The sequence below is a fragment of the Neomonachus schauinslandi genome, chromosome 5 (genome assembly GCF_002201575.2).
Source record: "Neomonachus schauinslandi chromosome 5, ASM220157v2, whole genome shotgun sequence".
Taxonomy (NCBI): domain Eukaryota; kingdom Metazoa; phylum Chordata; class Mammalia; order Carnivora; family Phocidae; genus Neomonachus; species Neomonachus schauinslandi.
In genome coordinates this window covers 68,846,698-68,873,889 of record NC_058407.1, presented here as the reverse complement: position 1 = coordinate 68,873,889, position 27,192 = coordinate 68,846,698, and the positions used below count along the sequence as shown (strand labels likewise).

At 36.0% G+C, this 27,192-nt stretch overlaps 1 protein-coding gene across 1 annotated transcript in view; it reads right to left on the bottom strand.

Moving 5' to 3' along the window:
* The window catches only part of ADAMTS20 (ADAM metallopeptidase with thrombospondin type 1 motif 20), a 168,136-nt gene that overhangs the window by 65,546 nt on the left and 75,398 nt on the right, over positions 1–27,192 (bottom strand). The window contains exons 19-28 of the mRNA XM_021704883.1: positions 21,167–21,293; positions 19,464–19,674; positions 19,166–19,330; positions 18,523–18,687; positions 17,589–17,708; positions 16,678–16,785; positions 15,627–15,791; positions 15,222–15,512; positions 14,370–14,531; positions 12,978–13,154 (exon numbers count right to left, since the gene is read on the bottom strand). Coding sequence (XP_021560558.1) covers positions 12,978–13,154; positions 14,370–14,531; positions 15,222–15,512; positions 15,627–15,791; positions 16,678–16,785; positions 17,589–17,708; positions 18,523–18,687; positions 19,166–19,330; positions 19,464–19,674; positions 21,167–21,293 — 1,691 coding nt within the window. The remainder of the gene's footprint in view (positions 1–12,977; positions 13,155–14,369; positions 14,532–15,221; positions 15,513–15,626; positions 15,792–16,677; positions 16,786–17,588; positions 17,709–18,522; positions 18,688–19,165; positions 19,331–19,463; positions 19,675–21,166; positions 21,294–27,192) is intronic.

Below are 27,192 nucleotides of genomic sequence, written 5' to 3'. Positions count from 1 at the left end.
TTTATTTGACAGAGAGAGAGGGAACACAAGCAGGGGGAGTGGGACAGGGAGAAGCAGGCTTTCTGCCAAGCAGGGAGCCCGATGCGGGACTTGATCCCAAGACCCTGGGATCATGACCTGAGCTGAAGACAGAGGCTTAACGACTGAGCCACCCAGGCTCCCCATTCTTCTGACAATTTTAATGACTGCACCAAAGTTATGTTCCACAGAAATCTAACTGCTTGATACAATAGTTCAATTGTTTATATTTTGGAACTAATTTATAGTATTTGCTACTAAATAAGATCCCATTAAAACGAACATTTGTCTCAAAAATAAATTATGACAATCATCTCTACTTCTTGTGATGAGTACTGGGTGTTATAAGTGATGAATCACTAAATTCTACACCTGAAACTAATATTACATTGTATATTAACTGGAATTTAAATAAAAATTTGGGAAGGAAAAATAAAAACATTTATAGCTAAAAAAAAAGGCGTTTATATATGGCCAACTTTTTTAGCCTTCTGTAAAATTCTTACATGTGACTCAAAGATTTTTATCTGATAAAATGTTTTTAATTTATAATTCTCAAAGGCCTTTTTGTTTCATATTTAGTTTACATAATTACTAATTATTAATATTATGCATTTATATTTCAAATCTTCATATTAAGAGCCAATTAAAATCAATTATTTGTCCTAAAATAATCATTTCAACTTGCTTCAATATTAGTTTTTTCATTGCTTTTACTTATACTTGGTTCTTTCATATTCAGTCATTAAAATCTTTTCCAGATAGTAAGCAATAGCAATCCATCTGTCAGTGTATTGAACAGCAAGTGTAAGATATATAAAATGTATGCTTTAAAAACAATAAAACAGGGCACCTGGGTGGCTCAGTAGGTTAAGCATCTGCCTTCGGCTCATGTCACGATCCCAGTGTCCTGGGATCAAGTCCCGCATTGGGCTCCCCGCTCAGCAGGACGTCTGTTTCTCTCTCCCTCTACCCTTCCCCCCTGCTGGTGTTCTCTCTCTCATGCCTTCTCTAATAAAATCTTTAAAAAAAAATAAAATAAAAACAATAAAACAAAAATGAAACAAAATATCTACCTTCCAAGTCAAGACAGATATTATGTCCAAAACCTTCCATGTCCTTCACAATAGCACCCTTTCCTCCTTTTTCAGGGACTACTGCAACCCCTAATTTTTATTAATTATATCCTTCCTTTTCTACATAGTTTTAAAATTATGTTGTATCTGTAAGGTTTCAAACTGGAAAGGAAAACCACTATGAATATTATGAAATATGAGTTGTATTATATGAATTAGTCCTTACACAACTGTGGGAGGAGATGAGGAAGAAGTCAAAATTTAAGGATCAGAAAAAATAACTAACCATGGTATTATTTATTTTTTATTTTTTATTTTTTTAAAGATTTTATTTATTTATTTGACAGAGAGAGACACAGCGAGAGAGGGAACACAAGCAGGGGGAGTGGGAGAGGGAGAAGCAGGCTCCCCGCAGAGCAGGGAGCCCGATGTGGGACTCGATCCCAGGACCCTGGGATCATGACCTGAGCCGAAGGCAGTCGCTCAACCGACTGAGCCACCCAGGCGCCCACTAACCATGGTATTATTAACAGGTCAGAGCTGGCAGGATGCTAGGCATGTCCAGCTACTAGAGCGGAAGTACAAAGAGGCTTGGTGGAATATTCAAGGGAAGGTTATCGGCTCTTGGGCTATTGCCTCACATGTAATATGCATGTAAGTTTCCTCCATATCTTCTGTAGTCTGATAACTCACTTCTTTTTAGTGCTGAATAAAAGTCCATTGCCTGGATGTACCACAATTTATCCATTCATCACTAAAGGACATTTTTGATGCTTCCAATTTTTGGCAATTGTAAATAAAGCTGCTATAAACAACAAAAATGTATTTTTTAGTCTCTACTAGCTGCGATATGTAATACCTAATACCTCTTATCTCCTGATCCATTCCTATTGTTCTCCCCCATACCAAGTGCTTTGTAAATATCACTAACACACAGTAACTGCTATGTAAATATCTACTGAATAAGTTTAATAGAAACTCAGGGAGATTAAAAATTTAAAAGTCTGATAATATCAAGTGTTGACAAGGATGTGAAACAATTGGAATTCTTATTCAACCATCCTCAGAAAATGGATATTTACTAAACCCAAACCTATGCATACACTAAGATTCAACTCCTATCTACATATCCAAAAGATCTGCATACATATGCTCGCCAAAACACAAACGTGAGACATGTTCTTAACAGCATTATTTGTAAGTCTCAAAGTTAAAACAATCCTAAATGCTTGTCAACTGGAGAATAATCATATAAATCATATTTGCTTATTTATAAGTCATACAATTGTATATTCCTACTAGATTGCAATGACAAACTATAATTACATGAATTTCACAGATGTAATATTTTGACTCTCAAATTATCTAAGTTCCATGTATATAAAGTTCAAAGGCAGGCAAACGTATCTATGATATTTGATGGCTGAATAGGAGGGGTTACTCTTGTGGGGGGATCGTGACTACAATGGGGTACATGGGGGAATTTCTAGGGTGCTAATATTCTTGGTTTGGGTGCTGACTACACAAGCGTGTTCACTTTGGAAAATTCACTGAACTGTAACTTTGATTTGAAATTTTGCTGGATATAATATTTCCAGAAAAGTTTACTTAAAAAAAACTCCAGTCCAAACTGATTTCTCTTATACTAGAGTATAACTTTCTTCAGTAGATATTGTTTCAGATTGTTCAGTGTGTTATCAGCCTAATATCCTATGTGGGTTTTCAGCTCCTTGAAGAAAGAGAATTATTGGATAAGTGATAATAAGCAAAATACATCGAGCCTCTATGTAATAGGCAGTAATGCTAACCACCTTACCTACTGTTCCATTTAACCCTAAAAAAATGTTCTCTTTAGGTAGTCAGTTTTTATTCCAAGAAAACAAAATCTTAGAAATATTGATTTGCCAAAGTTCCTTCCATGAACTCAAACCTACGCATGCCACAATGCTTACTCCTAACCACAAGATCTAGGATAAACTTAATATGTATATTGCAGCAGGCTTAAGAATAATGATCTCTCGGGGCACCTGGGTGGCTCAGTTGTTAAGCGTCTGCCTTCGGCTCAGGTCATGATTCCAGGTCCTGGGATTGAGCCCCGCATTGGGCTTCCTGCTCGGCAGGAAGCCTGCTTCTCCCTCTCCCACTCCCCCTGCTTGTATTCCCTCTCTCGCTGTGTCTCTCTCTGTCAAATAAATAAATAAAATCTTTAAAAAAAAAAATAATGATCTCTCTCCAAATTCTTCTGGTAAATTAAAGTTTACATTTCTCTTGGTAAAATCAAGATTACATTCCCTTATGTAAGACCAATCTAAAACCAGTTTATGCACCATCAAACTGCAGTTTGTAATGCTAGTACTCCAGATGAACTTTCTGACTCATTGTCCAAACTTAATTGATCTTAGAAGCTTCCATCATGACTTTTCTCAACTTTATTCTCTTGACAATAAAGCTCTTGATAGGATGTTCGCTTGTATATCTTTTCCTTCCATCTCCAAATGCCATCTCACCTCTTGACCAAAAATAGTCCCATCAATACCCCTCCTGGCTGCTTCTACCCTACAATTTAAGTGTTATAACTATAAATATGTGAATAACTGAATGGTCCCTAAATCATCACCCTTAACTTTAAGAAGAGCCCCCTCTTGGGCTCCCCATCTCCAGTCTGTCATTTTCAATGTGCTTATATCTTATGAGAATTGCCTAATAATCTTCCTAAAACTCAGCTTTAACACCCACTCCAAAAATTTAATGGTTTATATTCAGAATTTTTATTTATTTTTTTTAAAGATTTTATTTATTTATTTGACAGAGACACAGTGAGAGAGGGAATACAAGCAAGGGGAGTGGGAGAGGGAGAAGCAGGCTTCCCGCCGAGCAGGGAGCCCGATGCAGGGCTCGATCCCAGGACCTGGAATCATGACCTGAGCCGAAGGCAGACGCTTAACAACTGAGCCACCCAGGCACCCCTATATTCAGAATTTTTAAATTTTTAAAAATCCCTTAAGCATGATCCTTATTAATCCTCCTTGATATGACCCCAAGTCATAACTTTTTCTTCAAGTCATTTAAATTTCAGTTAACATACAGTGTAATATTAATTTCAGGTGTAGAATTTAGTGATTCAACACTTACAACACCCAGTGCTCATCATCAACACCCCTCCTTAATCCCCATCACCTATTTAACCCATCCCCCACCCACCTCCCCTTTGGTAACCATCAGTTTTCCCATAGTTAAGAGTCTGTTTCTTGGTTTTCCTCTTTCTATCCTGCACCGCCCATGTACATTTGTTTTCTTAAATTCCACATATGGGGGAAATCATATGGTATTCGTCTTTCTCTGACTGCCCAAGTCATATTTCTAAACTTATGCTCACCCCATGTCTCTCACAAACCAATTCGTATTAATCAAGATGAACCACTTTTTTGGTCTCTGGTTTTGCTAGGGAATGGTCTTCCACCCCAACTCAAGTTCTATCCACCATGGCCAACGCATTCTCCTCCATAAATCCTTTCAAGTTCCTGCAACTGAAGGCATACTTTCTCTGACTTCCCATGACATGTTTCTGCCTTGTTATTTGTGTGTATATTTAATTTCCTCTGAACTGTGAGTACTTTGAGGAGAATATGTCATTCTTATCTTTAGTTTTCTACAAATCCTAGCCCAGTGCCTGATATAGATAGGCTCTTAATGATCTTGAGTGGATCGATGGATTTTTTTTTTTTTTTTTGGCAGTTCAGTGACTACCATTGCCTTCATAGTTACTTCCAAAGTCTGAGTTTCTCTGGGTCACAACTGCAAAATATCAGAAGTCCAGGAAAATAAAAGTTCAGAATGGTCTTAGAGGATCACTTCAGAACTCAGTTAACTGGTAATGAATTTATGTGGTTTACCAAAAACCTTGCAATATTTCAGCTAATTCTCACAAATATATGTATATCATGATTATGAGACTTAATGCAAAGGTCATATTACAATATGATGTGATAAAGTACCTTATCCTTAAACATATCCTGCTGGATTTAGGATTGAGATAAATTGGTGCAGGAATTTAAGAACAATCTTTTCTCAACTTTATTCTCTTGACAACCAGGAAGCAGATGGTATCTATGAAAATAAATCAGGTAATTCCAATCTTAACTGTAGTTTGAGGTTTTAGAGAGGATACTAAACTTTTATGCTTCATAGAAGCCTATGAGGTTCTAAATCAGTTTTTCAAAAGTCTTTCTCAGAGGTGGCAAGGTGATTCAATGTAGTACCAACAGAATTTCTTAAAAGAATTTTATATTTATGTTTATCTAAAATAAGCTTTACCATATGGGTTTTTATGCTAACCTGACACATACTTTAGGTATCCTGACCGAGATCATTACTCTGCCATTCCACTTTGTGTACCAACTGCAATCAGTTAATATATGTCCACTTAGGAAGATAAATGGATTAAATGGATTGACTCAATACTCTAATGAGTGACACAACAAACTTTTTTCATTTTAGGCTCAGAGTTTTGCTGGTTATGTTCAAATTATCAAATGGGCTCATAAAGATGAATTGCTAATTTTTCCATTACAAAAAGAGGCTTGTTCCAAATTTTTTTCTATAATGAGTGTAATACCTAATACTTTAAAAAATAGACCCATAACATCTCCTTTAAAGGAGACACTTAAGAGTAGATGAGACAGCAATGGTTTTTGGAAATTTTTTTCTTTTTTTGCATCAACATGGATGGAACTTGACGAGATTATGCTAAGTGAAATAAGTCAAACAGAGAAAGACAATTATCATATAGTTTCACTTATTTGTGGACATAAGGAATAGCATGGAGGACATTAGGAGAAAGAAGGGAAAAATGAAGGGGGTCAGAATCAGAGGGGGAGATGAAACATGAGAGACTATGGACTCCGGGAAATAAACTGGAAACTACTTAGAACATTTTTAAACACTTGGAAGTATTTCTAGTATTATGTGATTTTGTTACCATAAACAATGTATCAACTATCAAAACTTTCACATGTGTATTTTTAAAGCTTTGAAACAAAATTGTTTAAATGGCTTCCATATCTTTCAAAGTTTCATTGAGTTTTAACACTATTTGTTAAAATATAAATAAAGTTACACAACACCAAAAAAAAAATAATCTGATCAAAAATGGCAGAGGACCTGAATAGACATTTTTCCAAAGATGACCAACAGGCATATGAAAAGATGTTCGCTATCACTAATCATCAGGGAAATGCAAATCAAAACCACAGTAAGATTTCACCTTATACTTATCAAAATGACTAGCATCAAAAAGACAAGAAGTGTTGGTAAGGATATGGAGAAAAAGGAACTCTCGTGCACTGCTGGTGGGAACGTAAACTGATGCAGCCACTGTGGAAAACAGCATAGAGGGTCCTCAAATTAAAGAGAGAACTACCATATGATCTGGTTATCCAACTACTGATATTTATACCCCCCAAAATGAAAACACTAATTTGAAAGGCTATATGCACCCCATCTTTGTTGCAGAATTATTTACAATAACCAATATATAAAAGCAACTTAAGTGTCCATTGATAGATGAATGGAGAAAGAGGTGGTATATATACACATGGAATATTAATCATAAAAAGGATGAGATCTTGCCATTTGTGACAACATAGCATGATACCCTCTGGGTCCAAGTGAAATAAGTCAAAGACAAATATGATTTCACTTATATGTGGAATCTTAAAAGGAAAACTAACAGAAACAGACCTATAAATACACAGGATAAACTGGTGGTTGCCTGTGGAGGGAGGGGCAAAATGGTGAAGGGAAGTGGGTATAGGCTTCCAGTTATGGAATTAATAAGTCATGGGGGATGAAAGGTATAGCACAGTGATATATAGTCAATGGTATAATAGCATTGTATGGTGACTGATGGTAGCTACACTTGTGGGGAGCATAGATAGTGTATAGAGCTGTAGAATCACTATGCTGTACACCTGAAATTAATGTTAACATTGTGTCAACTATACAGCGACAAAGAAAAATTACAAACTTGAAAATATATCTCATTCTAGTAATTTTCAGTAACTGAGTGACATCGTGGAGAATGGAAATTTGTCACACAAGTTTCGATGATTTTTTTTGCATAATTGGTAATTGGATTTAAAAATCAGTTACTAATCTACAACACTAACACCCAGTGATTAACTTTTCTGTATGGAGGTATGTATTTTCATGTGGTAATTTTTTCAGCTATGGAAGCTACTGAAATGACAAATTGGGATAAATGAGATTTTTAAACTGCTAGGACAGTGTTGAACCAAGATTTTCAAAGCTAATGAAACACCATCCTTCTTTAAAAATTTTAATTCCAGTATAGTTAACTGTTCTATTAGTTTCAGGTGTACACTATAGTGATTCGTCACTTCCACACCTCACCCAGCGTTCATCACAGCAAGTGCACTCCTTAGTCCCCATTATCCTACCACTTTTTAAAAATGGGATTACTATCACAGTTCAGTAAGAAATTATTCATTAAAAATACTCTAATTCATGTTTGTAGGTTTCATAAATCACTTATATATTAGCTTGTAATGTCTAAATATAAAAAGGGGACATGTTCAAAACATGTTACTGAGAAATATTATCTATGCTCAAAAGATCAGAAATCAACTATCTAGAAAATGTCAAAGAGACTTCACAAGATTAATGCCAAAGTCTTTGTTGTTCCTGTGATTATATAGGAACTAAAATGGTTTTCTCAAACTACTGAAAGGTGACAGAAAAATTATGGTATCTAAATGAATATTAACAATGCCTATACATCCTACATAAATAGGATCATTGTCGAGAACAGAGATATTGTAGAATACTGAGAATATGTGGTTATAAAACATCTAAAAATCTATTTCCAGAGATTCTTAAACATTCTCAAGCATTATGTCTGGGAAAAGAGAATTACCATAGAAACATGTCCATTTTAATATAGATGCATAAAGAAAAACATGGCATATTGCCATTTCACATTGAGTTTATTTTAGATTTAACATTCTAACTTCATTCAATATAACACACTCACAAGTCTCTTATGATCTCATCAGTATATTATCTACTTAAATTTTTCCTAGGTTTTACATTTCAAACCTGCAAGTCCCATTTGTATCTCCAAAATTACTTTCATACCATCATATATCTTGGTCCATGTTCTTTTTGGTGAGACATGAAATCCACCTACATAAAGGAGGAAGATGCTGCAATTATGCAAAAAACTATTCTAGCACAGGGACTCAGGATGCCACTCCTCTCTTGCCAGGTTATAATGGAATAGATTCTACTGGCTTAGGCTTTCTAGAAAGATCAACTGGCAGAATTATTGTGTTGTCAAGTACCATCCTCATTATCCAATTCTTGGATAATTACAACCTATTAAGGTCCCAGTATTATGAGTCCTCAATATTATAAATCATATGGTTACTGAAATCAGAGAGGACTCCTGTTTTGCATTCCGACCATCTATTTAGTACATTCATCACTTAACTGCAAACTTCTTGTACACAGGGATTGTGCCTGATTTATCCACTGCACAATGCCTAACATGTAGGGGATGCTCATCTTTGGGAGAGTCAATGAATGTACTATAGAAAGATAGAGTAACAAATAAATGGAAACATTAGTTCACTACTTACTAATAAGGTATGTGAAACTATGATAAATTAGGAATAAAATAGATTTCCAGCTTTTTACTATGGTTATGTATAACTTTTCCAAATTTAAGAAAACAACTTATTACTATAAATAGTTTTACTGAGTTCTACACTCCACAAAGAATTGACAGTTTCTTGAAACCATTTCCCCACACATTACCATCCTCCCTGGCTACTCCTGGCCTTATGAGCAACAGAGGCAGTAACAAGTTTCTTCCCGAGTGCATTTCATCCTCAGTGAGAGCTACAGTGGAAGGAGCCTCCCAACCCAAGTTCAGACCTTCAATGTTTTTTTGTTACACAAAACTGTGAAGGTGACAAACTGCAGATTTACTGGGTGTATGCTGCTACCACATGCTCATTGCTAAAAGTGCTTCTGTTCGTTGCATTCCATTGTATCATATTAGAGATTTAGTATAGTGCCTATGTATATACATTTTAAAAAGAAACACTTTGGGGAAAGCACTAGAATCTAGAAGATTCAAGTATCAAGCTTTCATTTTTTTTAAATGAATTTTCTCATTTTTGAAGGAAAAAAACAATCCTTAATGGAAAAAAATATGCTCTTTAATTCTCTGGGATCATCATTAACCCAGAACACAATGGAATACACATTTTCATACCAAACATGATTGCATTCTAGGTAGAGAATAAAAGCATTTAGGAAAATGAATCAGCTAAATGAGACTTAATGGGAAAATAAAGAAATTATTATAAATTTACTTAAAGAGCATTTGCTAGAACTGTTTGATTACATATGTAATGTTCCTTAGTATACATGAGAGAGAAGAGAAAAATAAAACTTTTACTCACCTTTTAGTACATGTGCTGCCAAAGCAAGCACTCTACTCACCTTTTAAAGACTATCTTGGTCATGAGCTTTTACCTTACCAATAAATAAGTTTACATCATAGATTTTTATTGTTTATAAAATATAAATTTTTCTAGTATTTAAAATTGATATCTAAACAATAGATCTTATGTTTTTAAACACGAATGTTAGTTTCTAATGGATTTAAAATATAACAATAGCTTAAATACTCAAATTATGAAAACATACACTATTCAGCAATTAAATGTTTAATAAGAAATTAATAGTTTGTTAATTTAAGAAAAACAGCACCAAGAGAAAAGAGGGATTCATTACAATACAGGATCTGTTCAGGGACTTAAAACATTTTAGGTATTGATCGAAGTAGTAAAAATACAACATACATATGAATTATGCAAAGCACAAAGCCACAACACATGTCATTAATAAACAAGGGTTAAAATACAATCATTTCACATTGACTAATCACAAAAATACAGTCATTAAGTTAACAGACATAGGTTAAGGTTTATTTCCTTAATCATGCTTATAAATTATTACAAGATTTTCCACAAGATGGAGAAAATTTAAATGCATATTTACAACTTTCTTCCTAGTTACATTTTAATGATTTAACACTTTATAATTCTGCTTTAAAATGAAATGTTTGAGATTTCATGTTGTTCATATATGTATATGTATACATACACACACACATTGTAATTTTCTAACCTAGTGAGTAGGATCTGCTGAAATTAAAGTTACCCTTGAAAGAATATTAGTCTGATATGTTAATAAGAGGTATTCTGAAGTTTGGCTAATATGTAGCAACACAAAGAGGTAAAAGGTTATATCTAGTTTTAACAACAACAAAAAAAACTTCAGCTCCCTTAAACCCTTTTAATATAAAAGGCTAATTTAAGGAATAAAATTCTTCATATAATAAAAGAAATCCAGGCACTTTAATATATATGTACTTTATACCTATAAAAAGTGAATAAATAAGTTTGCAAAAACTCTGATATAAACATTGTGATTTTTAAAATTTCACCTTCAATTTATGAAAAAAAAAGACATTACAGTTTCTCACTAGTGCAAAGACTGAATTATTCAATGAGCTCCTTTCGGAACAGGCACGTAGTAAACAATGAAGACTTGTGTACTTCTGTGTTACTATTTTGTAACTGCGGTCATTTTCTTGGTTATTGGTTTTTGTCAGATTGAAAAAGTTATCTATACACAGAACTTTACTGAACATTCAGGTTCTTTTCACTTACAATATCATTTACATATAAAGAGCATGACACGAATATATTCGAATATAGTACTAGATACCTTCCAACACCATATATAAACATTGTGTGACACTGTACACCTCAAAGTTACACAATGTTACACACCAAGTATATCTCAAAACTGGAAAAAAAAATTGTCTAAATACCCTAGTGAATATGTGGAGAAGGTTGATAAACCTTGTAACATGTTTTAAAATATCAAAAACATCTAAAAATGACCCCAAATGAATATTTGTAATTCTAATAGTCTATAACTTTAAGTACATTTTATGCTAAATTTAAAAAGCATCATGTTTATTAAATAAGGGGTCAGCAAACTTTTCCCGAAAGGGTGAAATAGTAAATATTTCAGACTTTAAGGGCCAGTCTCTATTGCAATAACTGTAGTATCAAAAGCAGCCATAGATAATACCTAAAAAAAAAATGTGTTCCCATGAAACTTATTTACAAAAATAAGCAATAGGCCAGATTTGGTCCATGGGCCATAGTCTGCTGACCCCTGAAATAGAAAATATGATTGAAACAATTTTAGGTATTTTGATACCTAGCACAAATGTTTAATGCTTTGTGAATTAATGAATTGATGAATGAGTAAGAAAACAAAACTTCTGTGCTCAGAAACAAATGCCATTACAATTTAATCCTCTAATTAACTGGTCAGGAGCTTGCTTTCCTAATTGGGACAAAACTCCAAGAAAGCAATCCATAGCCTTATTAAGAACTAGGCTTGCAAACTACAGCCAAAAAAATGAAAGACAATGTAACAGATCTAGTAAAGAAAAAGTGAATTTTCAGTGTAAGATGGCTAACAAAAAAGGGTATCTTTTTATAGTTGAGTTCCTACTCAAATCTCTCCAACTAGGCTATAAACTCCACAGGAGTAAGAAATAGGTTTTTTTTTTTTTTTTTTTTTTAATTTCTGTAGCACAGTGCCTAGGATATAGATGGTCAATATTTTATTAATAAGTGAATGCTTTCTATGGCAAAATATGTTTTTTGTTAGTTCCAACAAAGTGATGTAGCAATTTAGGATCCTCCTATAAAGTTACAATTTCCTTTTGTTTTATATCAGTTACACTGACTATAGAGATGCATTTCAGCCTGAACTAGAACTTGACTTACTCATCAAACAGCAGGAGTCTGAAACTTAGGTTTACATCACAATGTAAAGCTTTGACTTGGGAAAAGCAAACCAAGTGCAGGCATCAGGTTTGGTTATAAAGAGTTATAATTATTTTCCAAATAAAGAACTGTATAACTTTATAAATTATAAATAGACATATGTTTTTCACCTGGAAAAAGTGTACTTGGTTGTTTAGGATTTAAAATATCAAAAGTGACCAACATGCTAATGTCAACATATTTATATATTAATTATTCTTCAAAGCCTGGATATTTGAAATATACTAAATTAATCAGTCATGAACAATACTTAATGAATTTTGTCTGTGGCTCCAAAAAAATAAATTAAAACATCCCCAAAACAGAGTAACTCCACACAGTGAAGAAATATTCATATAAATTACTATACAAATATTTTTCCATGATGTATGTAACAAACTGTAAACAATTCACTTTAAATTTCTCTTTTAATATTTTCACATTTCCAAACAAGGTACTAAGTTTAACAATGATAAAAAAAAAAAAGTTTTAAAGAATGTTATTTGCTTTTGGATCAGTTACTAGACATTGACAGACAAAAGCTATACAGTTATACACTTAAACAAGACACAGCCTTAATTTGCCATTGTAACAAGCACAATGTTAACATTATATACAAATGCGTATAGTCAAACATTTACAATTAGAGGACAAGCCAAAGATGTACTGGAGAAAATATATCCATTAGAATAGTGCTATGGTTCAATATTACTTATAAAAAATAAATACATATAAAACTATTATTTATAGTACAGTACTTGAAATTGAATGGATTCTTCTTCCAAACTACCAAATTTAATACCACGAGCCAAGATGGCCAGTAATCTGCTTAAAGTAAAAAAATCAGAAGATACAGTGTGTACCACAATTTACAAACAAGCGATTAAAGGGGGCACAGTAAAACAAAACAAAACAGGCAAAAATAATACTACTATCGTACCGATTTCCATGGTCCCCGATGCCATGTCACCTCATCAGGGCAAGCATGCACATGACATTGTACCACACTAGGTGGCTTGTTTAAGATTTCACAGTTTTGCTCTTGTGACATTTGGCCATTGGGAAATTGACATATTACGAATCTTGACTTTATTCCTCCTCCACATGTTTGTGTACACTAAAAATAAGAAAATTCAAAACTATGTGGTTTTAAAGACAGTATTATATTGCTTTATTCAATGTCTAATACATAAGTATTAATGCTAAAATTTTCTTCCTGGGTAAAAAAGTTTTAGTTCTATTATTAAAAAAAAAATACTACACAAAATTTTGAGAATTAGTACCATGTTTCAGTAAGATACCAAGGATCTGTAAGATAGACAAGTCAAATAAAATGGATTTACTTAAGTAATAAGTATTAACTCCCTAATTTATGATAACCTATCAATAGATTCCTGGGTATTCACAAAAGCTAGTAAGATAGACCTAAATTGATAAACAGGGAAAAATGTTCAGTATGTGTTACATGAAAGCGGTGGGTGGCAAAGCAACCTATGTAATATGAATCTATTTGTGGAATCCACACAAGACCAAAGTCTGGAAGGAAATGTATCAAATGTTAAAAGTTCTTATCTCTTCATAATTTTTCCTATCATTTCAATTTTTACAATGAGTTTGCCTAACCTCAGGAGTAAAAATGTCATTTCCATTTTGGAAACTGTAAAAGAACATTTTTAAAATGGACTTGGTATTTAATAGCACCTGGTCAGAAGTGTATCTTTACACAAGGATTTCCAAATGCTCTATGAGAAAATATATACTAAAAATCATTAAGCAAAAATATTTGACTAAATTAGTTGATTTTATTCATCCAAAGCCAGTATAAATCTTTCTTGTTCTTTCTCATGCACAATATAGATGGAATTAGTATTCATGAGAACTACTTTAAAAATTATCTTCATATCCCCAGTGTCTAGAAGAATGCCAGGACATGAAGTGCTCGATAATTGACAACTATCTGCTTAGAAAATTCACCACATGAATGGCTCAGTAATAGGATATCAGCATGGCTATATATTAATCTAATTTTCTATCTTTATATCAACCAAATTTTCTAAGAAAACAATAATATACTAATTTTAGGGAGGCATTACGGGTTCACAGACATATTGGCTAGCATATTAGATTCTGTTAAAAAATCTGGAGTACTTCCTATCACACAGGAGTGATTTATACCAAGACGGTCTATTAAAAGAACAAGATTTTCCTAAAAATAAACCTTTCTGTGTAGTATCATGAAGTAAGATTATCCCACAGTAACAGTATGAAGTACTTAACTTTCAGTCTTCAGAGATTCATCATCTCCACAAGTTTAGAAAACATTAGGACTTACTTCTCCCCAGCTTCCGTAGCTCCACCGCGGACAAGGACCTGAGTCACAGTGCTTGGCCTCTGGGGGCCTGGAGGCTGCATCGCAGTAACTGGCACTCTGTCCATTTTCATCCTGGCAGACCACAACCCTGTGCTGAACACCTCCAGCACAGCTTCTAGAGCACTGACGAGGATAAAACAAACTGTGGATGCCACATCATGCAATTACATAGTGGGGGGGGGAAATCAGTGTTTGGACTCAGATGCAAACTCCCCCTGCTAAAATTCCCCTCACTGGAATAATCTGAGTTGAAAAATCTGCCAAAAACAAGAGTGTATTAGAATTTGTCAATGAAAGGGGAAATAGTAAAGGTTGCAAGAGCCAATTCAGCCCCGTCCTAAGTGTTAAGTAGAAAGGAAGCAAAAAAAGATGAAGTCACTTAACTTTGATATTGTTTTTCTTTGTCTCAACTTTTATGTAAAATAAGAGCTACAATTGTACCTTTGTAGTTTCATGGTTTTACACCCGCCTACTGCACTATTACAGTAATTTCTAGGTTTTGGGTTTTTTTTAATAAACATTTGCAGTCTTAACCTCTTAAAAAATTCTTTTTTTTATTATAATGGACTCTAATCAGATTGTTTTTAAGTGCATTCCTCTGTAATCATAATATCACATTAGTGTATAGTTCAATAAGAACTCTGGGGACTTGTCATCTGCATCAAAACTCGCTTAATCCTTTTAAGATTTAAACTGTTGATCTTCAGATAAATTTAGCATTAAAAGTATTTGATGTCATTACATACATATCTGTTAAAAGGCTATAATATAACAAAATTACAGAATTAATATAACTCAATAAAGATGACTTACTGATCCCCATGGTCCTGTTCTCCATTGGTTTCCTCTGATAGACGGATGGACCCCCTGATTTTGATGATCTTCTGGTTTGTGAGTTAATGGAAAATTCCTGCCGGGAAAATGGCTCGGCTGCTCAGAGGAACTTGGAAAGTGACTGTACATGGGTGGGCAGGCTGCCAGGTTACATTCTTGTTCTATCAAAGGGCGAACTGCAGGGTCACAGTAATTCTCATTAATTGGCTGATGGTAGTTGATGCATAAAACTTGTCGCGTTGTTTTCCCATGGCCACAGGAAGCTGAACACTGATCACAAATTTAGCCAACATTTATAATGTAATAAGTTATATTATTATACTAAATATCAATTATATTTAAGCTTTTTAATTTTATTTATTTTTTTCTCATAAAAATACTTACAGGTGACCAATTCCCAGTTTGCCACTCCCCACAAGGGTTAAAACAGACAGATACTTCAGCAGGTCGGGGTAAATGGGCACAATAGGATTCATCTGCTATTCTATCATAAGCATCACGACAACTTACATAGCGCGCTTGATTACCTCGTCCACAAGACACAGAGCACTTAAAAAAAAAAAAAAAAAGGATTAAACCAAAGTGTTACACAGTACCTCTCTCAGGTAGCTTTTGCTCAGATTTCTAAAACATGAAGTTTCTTGAAAAAAGATTTTAAATGATATCACTTGGTTTCACTTTTGAGTCAAATAAAGACAGGGCAATGAATACCCCACTCAGTTTGGATCCTACATTTGCAATGAGAATAAGATTCAGGAAACATTTTATGAGACAATCTTATTTTAAATAACTTTAAACATCTAACAGGGTCGATATGATCCCATAATTAAAATATTCAGAGAATACCTGAAGCTTACTAATATAGCTTCTATATAAGATTAAAACAAAGCATATACTCCAAATAAAGGCTGATAAAAAGCCTAATTTCATGTCTGCTTTGCATAACCACCTGTGAGATAAATATTATCATCCCCATTTTGTAGATGAGAAAACAAACCTAGAAAACTTCAATTTCTTGCCCACAGACACAGAGCTCTGGGTAAGAGCAGGATAGAGCAGCATTTAGCCACTAAATTATCTATTTCTGAACCCTACATCACTTCTACTCCATTAAGTTACCTGAGAATGAATGCATAACATTAATTTGGCTAAACTGAAGCAACCATTATTGATGGGTAAAAGCCTCCATAATACAAAAACTGTACTTTTTTTTTTTAAAGATATTTATTTATTTGGGAGAGAGAACACTAGTGGGGGGGATGTGTGGGCAGAGGGAGAGGAAGAGGGCCAAGCAGGCTCCCCGTTGAGTTGGGGAGCCCAATGCGGGCTCCATCCCGGGATCCCGAGACCATGACCTGAGCCGAAGTCAGACACCTAACCAACTGAACAACCCAGGCGCCCCCAAACACTGTACTTCTTAAAGGAATTCACTTACTGGGGTCCAAGAACCATGTCGCCATTGGGCTATCTTTCCTATGGGAACAGCTGACAATGAAGTGGCCCCAATTTTAGGGATAACTGGGCAAGGTATGACTATACAGTCCTGTTCAAAAGAAAAATGTATCTCAAAACATCAATGAATTCACTCTGATTTCTATTAAAATCTTCATTCTTCCACATGTCTAATTCAAGAATAGCTGCAGAATTACAAATTAATAATGTAAAAGTTTAAATTTTTCAGAAGTACAAAGTACTGTCAAGGGCTACAAGCAGATAGTACAAATCTGAATCCTAAGGTTTGGATCATTCTATCCGGTGGTTGAAAAGAAAAAGAGCAATAGTCCTTCAAAAATACCACTAAGCTGAAATATCCTGAGGTGCACACAGAACACTACCCGCAGAAAGTACAACATGCCGTATTCACAATAGATACTATCCTTCTGCAGTGTGAAGGATGAAAACATCTACGTTAAATGAGTGATTCAATGGCAGATAAAGACTAAAAAAGTTAATAAAGCTATAAAGCTCGAAACACTTTTTTTTTTTAAGTTTTTTTTTTTTTAAGATTTTTTTATTTATTTGCGAGAGAGAGAATGAGAGACAGAGAGTATGAGAGGGAGGAGGGTCAGAGGGAGAAGGAGACTCCCCGCCGAGCAGGGAGCCCGATGCGGGGCTCGATCCCGGGACTCCAGGATCATGACCTGAGCCGAAGGCAGTCGCTCAACCAACCGAGCCACCCAGGCACCCCTGGAAACACTTTTAAAAAGATAAATTCTCCAACACACATGTGCACAAACATGTTTGCAAGGGATATTAGTAGGACAAATACATATGAAATAAGTTTAACACATTCATCCTCCTGTAACAAAACTTTTTGTTTATAATCCATGAAGAGGTGTCCTTTACCTGCCTGTCACTTGGGCGGCTGGCTCCATGGCAGACCCCGTCATCTAACACTGCACTGAGCAGCTCATTGACACATTTAACAGCACGTATCTGATACCCACGTCCACATGTGGCCGTGCACTGGAACAATACAAGCCCGTATCCAACACCGTTACTCAAAAATTGTATAAGCCTAATTTTCTTAATACAGTTAACATAATTTCAGATCTTTTCATTAGTCCTTTACATCGGATCCCATACAAAATTAGCAAATGTAATCAATATACATTTATTCCAAGGTAGACAGATAATAGTGATGTTAAAATGGACAAGTGTTATCGTAGCCTTAAAAAGTTATGTAAAAATGTCAATAGAGCCTTGATATTTTGGGGGCAGAGTTAATGTAATTTAGGGGGACTAAATACTTTTTCAAAATCTACCTGGTGTATGTATGTCTTTTAACATGCTAAAGAAATTTCAAAGAGATGAAGAAGGAAGAGCATAAAGTTAAATGGAAGATGAGACAAGGTTTCCCATCCACAGTGGCAACCTCCATGGGTTAACAGGCTGTCCATCTTCATCCAGCCTGACCACTGCTCATCCTGCAAATTCCTAGCTGCCTGTTTGGCAAAACTTCTAAAACAATGCCTACTCTAAAATGCAGTAAAGCTCATTTAGACACAGAGCATGAAAATATTTATAGTTTAAACAAAGCTGAAGAATATATTTGCAGCATTTTGGTTAACAAGTGAGTTCAAAAGCAAAGCTGAACTATTTACCAATGCAAAATTAGCCGCACTGATAAAATTGTATAGATGAGAGGTTACATTTCAAAGATATTTTCCCAAAAAACCAACCCAAATTTAGCTGCCTCCATTAAGAGAGTGAACACACCGCAATTCTGGTGCTATTCTATAAAGATGAATTAAATTAGGAAAACCATTCTCATACTCACAGAACCCCATGGTCCTACTTGCCAGGAAGCACATGTATGAAGCTCACACGGTCTCAGAGATTCAGGTTTGTTACTTGGATTACAGAGACCATCACTCAAGTGATCTTCATTCAGCTGACACCACACTTGCCGCTGTTTTGTTCCTTTTCCACATGTAACAAGACACTGAAAGAACACAAATGATCATTATTTTTACTATTAGTCAATATAAATGCCTAAAAAAATGACACAATGATCAAGTCACACATTAAAATGCACATGAAAGACCATTCCTAATGACATTTTCCCTTCAGTCCTCCAGAGATATACACCAGGTAAGATCAGCCACCCCAAATTTGCTGCTCAAATCCCAGTGCAGCATCCATTTGTCCTAGAAACAAAGGTACAAAACTAACCTTAAGTATATATCTCAGGCTACTGTGGACACTGGGACTTTATGAAAATGGTTAGTGATTAAACACCAATCAATGTTATTATTAGCCAGACAGTATAATTTAAGAACAAACCATTAATTTGTTATTGCCTTCATAATAGTTATTTACAAAGCAAGAACAAATTACTTTTGACTTCTTTAAAGCCTTAAATTGCAAAGCTTTCCTACAAAATATTGTAACAGTTCTTAGCCTCATCTGTTCAATGTTACCTCACTCCACTCACTAGTAGCCCAACTGGGACAGGAAAATTCATTGCAATTCTCGGTTGTCACTCGGGGAATATCTTGGCATTCTCTGTTAGCAAGATGGTGGCCAAAGTTATTTATACAATAAGATTCTCGAGACCTTCCCCCTCCTCCACAACTCCTGGAACACTGATTAAAAGGACAAAAACAAAAACCAGTGATGACAAATGAAAAAAATAACATTTTAACAAAAATATAGAGTAACAAATATTTAACAAAGGGGGGGGGACAACTTTTCTTAAGCAATACTGGTTATTTGTACCTGGGACCATTCTGAATAATGCCACCTTGTTAAGACACAGTCACCATGGCAGGGTTCTCGTGTGGGAGGTTTAAGTTGGTCACCACAGTAGTGGTCATCTACTGGAACAGTTTGTCCTTTATGAATGGAATACTTCATGCAGTGGACGTCCAAGGACCTATATCCTTGACCACAGTGGGATGAACATTCACTTTTGCCAATGATGTGCCACCTAGAAAAAAGGATGTTATTACACTTAGGGATGCCAATTAATGCGATTTAAAAATATGGATTCAGAGAAATTCATGCATAGGATTCAATTTTGAAAAGACTGACAAGCCACCTGAAAATACTTGATATATCATTAGATGAAAAATTCTGACATAGCCCAAACTTTCATTTTTATAGATGAGAAAATGATGCTCAGAGATATGTGTTCACATAATATAAATGCTTGACTTATGTTAGAAATCATTCCCCCCACCGACAAAATAAAATTTAACTTGCTCTCCAAACATAAAAATGCAGGTGGTCTGGTTAAAGCTGGAGATACGGAGGCAGCACTATACCTTGTGACTGCACTCTGGCATCTGGTGGTGCCTTTGGAGGTAGATCCAAGGAACCCCAAGCTTTCCCAAAAGCCTTTGAAAACAACTGCGTAGATCAAGATTACCTAATTACTTAGTGGCAGATTTAGGACTGAATATATCTGACTCACAATCAGGTAGTATCTCTCTATGCAACCACACTAAAGTATTTCATTATCAGGAAATATCTGGGAATCTGTATCAATAAGACCAAGCCTTTAAAAGTTGGCAAAACTAGGTTTTTATAGAGCCTATCACATTTTCTCATTCTTGTAACCCATTTTTTTTCTGCAAGTAAAAATCTGCTAATTTTAGCCAAATTATCCCAATTATAGTCTAGCAATCTATCAAACAATATGAGTGCAACAGTATAACAGAGCATAGAATTCACAGAGTTTGTTTCAATTCCCCATAGCATCTGGAGGATTTCATTGTGCTTCACTCCACGGCAATAATTGGATGAGATTTATTCAAGCAGCTCTTCCACTATGCCTTCAAACAACATAAATATATAAAAGTGATCTTCCTTGCTAAATGAGAGGTTCTGGCCATCCCTGGATGCTAACGGTCACCCACTAGATGGGGTTGTTCTTAGCTTTGCTCTAAGACCCCCCACATGACCCCCACCAAAAGAGAGGAAATTTAGAAGTGGATACTTCCCTGCCCCATAATCTAGGATCATGTTTCTTAATGTTTAATGGACAAGATATTGATAAGATCAAGAAACCAATCTACTGATTCTTCAATCCTTAAACTTTTAAAAGTTTATTGGTTCATAAGTTCAAAGGGAATTATACAATCATTCCACAAAATTTGTTTCAGATATTTAAACCATGGATTTTAAGATTAGAGTTTACCCATATATTTTACAAATTTCTTTCCATTTCTTACACAAAATTTTGAGGCCTATATACTGGTATTCATCAAATACTATGAACAAACATTCAAATCAGTTGCCAAGTCTCATAATAAATTAGTGAGCCTGAAATTTTATACCAGCAGGGACACAGGATAGACATTAATTACATATCCATCTGAGCAGGCTCTGTACTAGATGCTTTATATCTTATCTCACTTATTAATTTTAACCTGGTTACATTATACATACACTGGTTACATTACACATTTTTCTTTTACCTTAGTTCACAGTCTGTATTGCACCTTTCAGTCACAAACAATGGAAGTGGTAAGTGGTCACATCTTTGATCAGACACTACCACGTGATCACTCTTCCGAATGCAGGTAATTTTTCTTCTGTGAAGACCTTGGCCAAAGTCAAATGAAAATTAAACGGAAAGTTCTTTTAAGTAGATGTTCTAGAATTATTTAATTCTGCTAATAGCCTAAAGGATTCAGCTAAGAAAGCAAAAAAATTCCAACACAGGATACAGGATAGACTAGCATATTAATTTAGTCAGGAATGACTTTCTGGAGTAAACAAGCTGAATCCTGAAAGATTGAGGAGTTTACTTAGTAAAGAGATACAAGGAGGGTGGGCCAGATAAGGAATAGAAAGAGATTCATTAGAGCTGGCTGGACTGGGTAGTGGAGAGCTGTGGTCAGGGTTGGCACTGATGCTCTGTAGTACATTATGGGTTCCCTATTATTTGCTTCCCTTTTCCTCATTAGAGAATTGCATGTCTCCACTTGCTACAATGTTACTATAACTTCCCGTGAGAGGAATATACTTCCCTGTTCATTGACTTCGGGCTTACGCCAACCAACTGCAAAAGGATGTGACTCTTTCCACTTCTAAGCAGAAGCTTTAAAAGCTACTATATACTTCTGCCCAGCTCACTTTCCCTTTCCCCTGTCTCTAAAACAGCCTTTCCAGATGGGGTTGATCTTTCAGCCTGGAATCATGAACGGAAAAGACACAGATATTAAAAAGATCATTGGTTATTAGGTTCGAGGGGGCATGGAGGGAGGGATTTTTAGGGCAGTGAAAGTATTCTGCATGATACTGTAATAGTAGATATGTGCAATTAAATATTTGTCAAAACCCGTAGGATGTATAACACAAAGAGTGAAACCTAATGTAAACTATGGACTGGAGTTAATAATGCATCAAGTGTAACAAATGTGCCTCACTAATTCAAGATGTTAAAAGGGGAACGGGAGGGGGGGGGAGGTAAAAAAGAGAATGTGTGTGTTTTCTGTACCTTCTCAATTTTTCTATAAGCCCAAAACTGCTCTAAAAAATAGTCTTAATTTTTTTAAATGATATGGATGCAGATACCAAACTGAGAAGAGTCATAGCCAATTAGCAGCTAAAACATAGTAGGACAAAGAATAAACGTTGGTCTTTCAAAGCCATTGTGATTTGCTGGTTGGTTGTATGCAGCATAACCACAGCAAAAGCAAAAGTGATTATAAAGGGCCAGAGTAGACAGAACTTTCCACTTTCTGCAATGAGGAGACAGGAAAAAATTTAAGCAGTCAGTGACATGATCAAGTTTCTGTTTCATCAAAGTTCCACTGTATACTTTCAGTTAGCCAAACATGAACATGCATGTTTATCTTTGCTCCTTCCTAAATACCATCTGAAAAAACCATAAGGAATTTTGAAAAGGAATAAACCTAAAAGAGCAAAAGAATAAAAAAGGAAACACAGTGAGTAAGAAAAGGAGATTTTGAATATGAAAAGTAGATGGAAATCACAGAGCCAAGAAAGCTGAAACAAGCCTGTGGAGGAAACAAGTGAATAATAAACCATTCATGCCAAGGAATCCAAGAAAATCCCAGGGTTGAAAACACCAGGTTCTGCTGAAGAGGTGAATGTGTGAAGGGTAGGCCTGAAAAAAAATGGATAATAGATTGAAAAGCATTTATGAAGAATAGACTCCTACCCTTCTAGTCAAGAGCAACACTATCCAATAAAAATAGAATGTGAGCCACATAGGTAATTTCACATTTACTAGTAGTCATGTTAATAAACATAGGTGAAATATTTAATATTAATGTGTTTAACCTCAAGTATCTAAAGTATCATTTTAACATATCAATATAAAAATTGGTATTTTTTTCATACTGAGCTCTCAAAATCCATTGTGCATTTCACTCTTAGACCACATTTCAATGGGCTAGCTCCATCTGGCTAGTGGCTACCATACTTGACAGCAAAGCTCTAGAGAAACTGAACTTGAAGGCACAGACATAGCTCAGGGAAGTTGGGGAAGCACTGTTCCAAAAATAGGGGAATTAAGAAAATGTCTCCATACTGAATGATAAGAACCAGGCCTACTTGACTCTCTTTCCATTTCCCTCTGGCTCCAAGCTTTGATGGTTCCCAAGCCTCCCTGCTGACCATTAGAAGATGAAAAGATTCCTCTTTTGAGAGGCTCCTTAACCCCCAAAAGATCAACTGACAATGACATCTGGGGCTTTTCCTCCAATGACACATGAAAGGGCTACTGAGTGATCCAATTACTCTATAATGAGGCCCTACTTGACTTATCTGACCAACCCAGAACTTTCAATCAGCATTTTAGGCTTAAATATGAACAAATAGCCAAGGATCAACAGACATTTCGGGAAATCCACTAAGACACACAAGACCAAAATAAACAAAAATAAAATAAAATTAAAATGAAACAGATTATGTCAAAAGAAAATTTAAAGACTATGAGTAATACTGCCAGAGACTACACATCTATGAAACAAAAGCAAGATGTTAGGGGTAAAAACATTAATGTAAATTCAGAAAAGAAATTAGCAAATAGTGATCAGTCTAGGAGGTTGAATGTCTAAAATATACAAATTTCAGAAACATGTAAGAGAAAATTCAATGTGAGGAAACTACCAAAGAAATCATACAGTAAAATTTCTCAAGTCAAAGAATCTGTCTCCAAATGTGAGTGGCATCCTAATGACCTAGGAAAATAGATGAAAGACACACCAACATCAAGGCAATTGATGTCCTAAAATTTCACACTAGAATTAAAGAGAGGAGCCACAAACTTCCACAAAGGAAAGTGTCATGTGGAAACACAGGAAACCAGAAAACAAGACTTTCAACCCTCTAAAGTATAATAATCTAACTTAGAATTTATTACAAACTACTGATCAAATGTGAGAGTAGAATAATGCCATTTTCAGATATGAAAGGTCACAAGAAACTACTTCTCTTTCTCAGGAATATCCTGAGGGATCTATTCCACCAGTGGGGGAAGTAAAAAGAGGAATTCATGGGATGTAGAAAACAGGGAATTCAACACAGAAGAAAATCCCCAGAACAATAATGAAGGGGAAAGTTCAAGATAACAGCCATGTAAAAGGACTAAAAGCAACAAAACCAAATTAGAGCAAGAGAAAAGAGGGCCATATTAACAGTAGACTGATTAAAAAGTAAAGGAAAATTGAAACCAATAGACAATGCACTTGAAAATATGATAAAATTTATAGCTCTCACAAAGTTGGGGAACTCATGGGGTGCCTGGGTGGCTCAGCCAGTTAAGCATCTGCCTTCAGCTCAGGTCATGATCTCAGGGTCCTGGGATTGAGGCCCACGTGGGCTCTCTACTCAGCGGGGAGCCTGTTTCTCCCTCTCCCTCCCTGTGTTTGTTCTCTGCTGCTATCTCTTTCTCTCAAATAAATAAAATCTTAACAAAGTTTGGGAACTCATTATATTCAGTACACAGAATAACAAAACTGAGGGAATTTCATTTTTTAATTTTTTTTTAGAGAGAGAGTGCACATGCTCGCACACACGGTGGGGGAGGGGCAGAGGGAAAGAGAATCTTAAGCAGGCTCCATGCCAAGAGGGGAGCCGGATGCAGGGCTTGATCTCATGACCCTGAGATCATGACCTGCACTGAAATCAAGATTGGGATGCTTAACCAACGGAGCCACCCAGGTGTCCCTGAGGGAATTTCCTTCTAGAGACACTAAAAAGTTACACACAAAGAGGGAATATAATCATAGTATACTATGTGGCAACTGAACTAATCGTTTTTTTCCCCTCCAGCCCAGAATTGTTTAAGAGATCTCTTTCTGGTTCAGACTCCCAAACCGTTTCATCATGTCATGTCCAACCTTCTATTTGGAGCTTGCTATTCTTTACTTTGGGTGTTCCCCATATTTTTTGCATGTTCCTTCACTCACCTGATGTTTGGATTTGTTCCTAGCTCCCCATATCCACTGCCACAGACCAGTGTACCCACTTAGTGCTGGAACGCTGCTCCCTGCTCCCCAAATCTCCATTCCCTTTGTAAGGCAGATCTAGGATCCTTCTGTCAAATGAATTTCTCCTCTATTACCAAAGTTTTGTTCCTCCTTCCAGTGTTTATGCCAGTCAGTCTTTTTTTTTTTTAAAGATTTATTTATTTATTTATTTGTGAGAGAGAATGAGAGAGAGAGAGCGCATGAGATGGGGGAGGGTCAGAGGGAGAAGCAGACTCCCCGCTGAGCAGGGAGCCCGATGCGGGACTCGATCCTGGGACTCCAGGATCATGACCTGAGCTGAAGGCAGTCGCTTAACCAACTGAGCCACCCAGGCGCCCCTATGCCAGTCAGTCTTGACCACCTATGGTAGCCTCCCTCCAGAGACACTGTCCCAGTGAAAACATCTGTTCCCACGCAATCATTCTGAGCACCACTATCCCAACATCACAGGACCAAGCCTGTGTTTTTTTTCTGAATGGGGCACCACAATTTCTTTGGCACCTTGAGGTCAGTTTGTTAGTCTGTCCCTCACATTCCCATAATCCATGGTCACTGCCTCTGGCTACCCACCTTATTTCAGCTCATTTCCATATGGTTCTAAGCACCCTCTCCTCTGGACCACCGCTCCCCTAATTCCCAAAACTTTTCTCCAGTCCCCATGAGAACTACTTTCCACTGCACCAAACCTCCCTGTACCTCCAGATTGAATCTCCTAACAAATGGCTCCATCTTCTCTGTGGTTCTCCGTGCATACCTGTAGCATTGCATTTGCCACCTTATGCCAAGAAAATCTACTCATGCTGGTTTTATCCACTAGAATTTAAAACTTGAATGCAGAATTGGGGTCTTAATTCAAAACTAAGTAGTCGGGCTCCTGGGTGGCTCAGGCGTTAAGCGTCTGCCTTCGGCTCAGGTCATGATCCCGGGGTCCTGAGATCGAGTCCCACATCCGGCTCCCTGCTCTGCGGGAAGCCTGCTTCTCCCTCTCCCACTCCCCCTGCTTGTGTTCCTGCTCTCGCTATGTCTCTCTCTGTCAAATAAATAAATAAAATCTTAAAAAAAAAAAAAAACTAAGTAGTCTCTCAAACTTACTGACTTGAAAAGTATTACACAATTAAGTATCCATAATTACAGATTTCCCAAAGACTCCAGTCTCTTCATTTTCTTGCTCCATGGTAAATGTCCCTGCTTTTCCATTTCCCGCTATGCTCCTTTCAGTTATTGATGCCAACAGTATAAATGTATTTTCTTGTGGTCATGGAAGGAAAGTAAGAGAATGAAAAGATGTCAGATACCCCAACACTGAAAAGAGGAGATATGTTACTGGGAAAGTATATGGAAAGGAGTGGGTGAGAGCACTTATTTCCCTGAAAAACAGTATATATTAGTACCCCCTCATCTGTGGTTTTGCTTTCTGTGGTCTCAGTTACCTGCATCAACCACAGTTCAGAAAATGATCCACTTTCTAATGTACCACCTGAAGGTCAACAGAACCTAATGCTGTCAAAAGCCTACTGAATTCAGCTCACTTCATCTCATCACGTGGGCATTGTATCACCTCACATCATCACAAGTACAATACATTCTGAGAGAGACCACATTCACAGAACTTTTACTAAGTACCGGTGACCCTTTAACAACATGAGTTTGAACTGTGCAGGTCCACTCACACATGGTTTTTTTCAATAAATACACTTCAGTGCCATAGATGTATTTTGTCTTCTGATTTTCTTAGTATTTTTCACTAGCTTGCTTTATTGTAAAACTGTAGTATTTAATACATATAACATAGGAAATGTGTGTTAACTGCTTGTTACTGGTAAGGTTTCCAGTCAACATTAGGCTATTAGTAGTTAAGTTCTCGGGAGGTCTAAAGTTTATGTGAACTTTTTTTTTAAAGATTTATTTGAGAGAGTGAGCGAGTGAGAGTGCATGAGCAGGGGGAGGAGCAGAGGGAGAGGGAGAAGCGGGCTCCCCGCTGAGCAAGGAGATGGACGGAT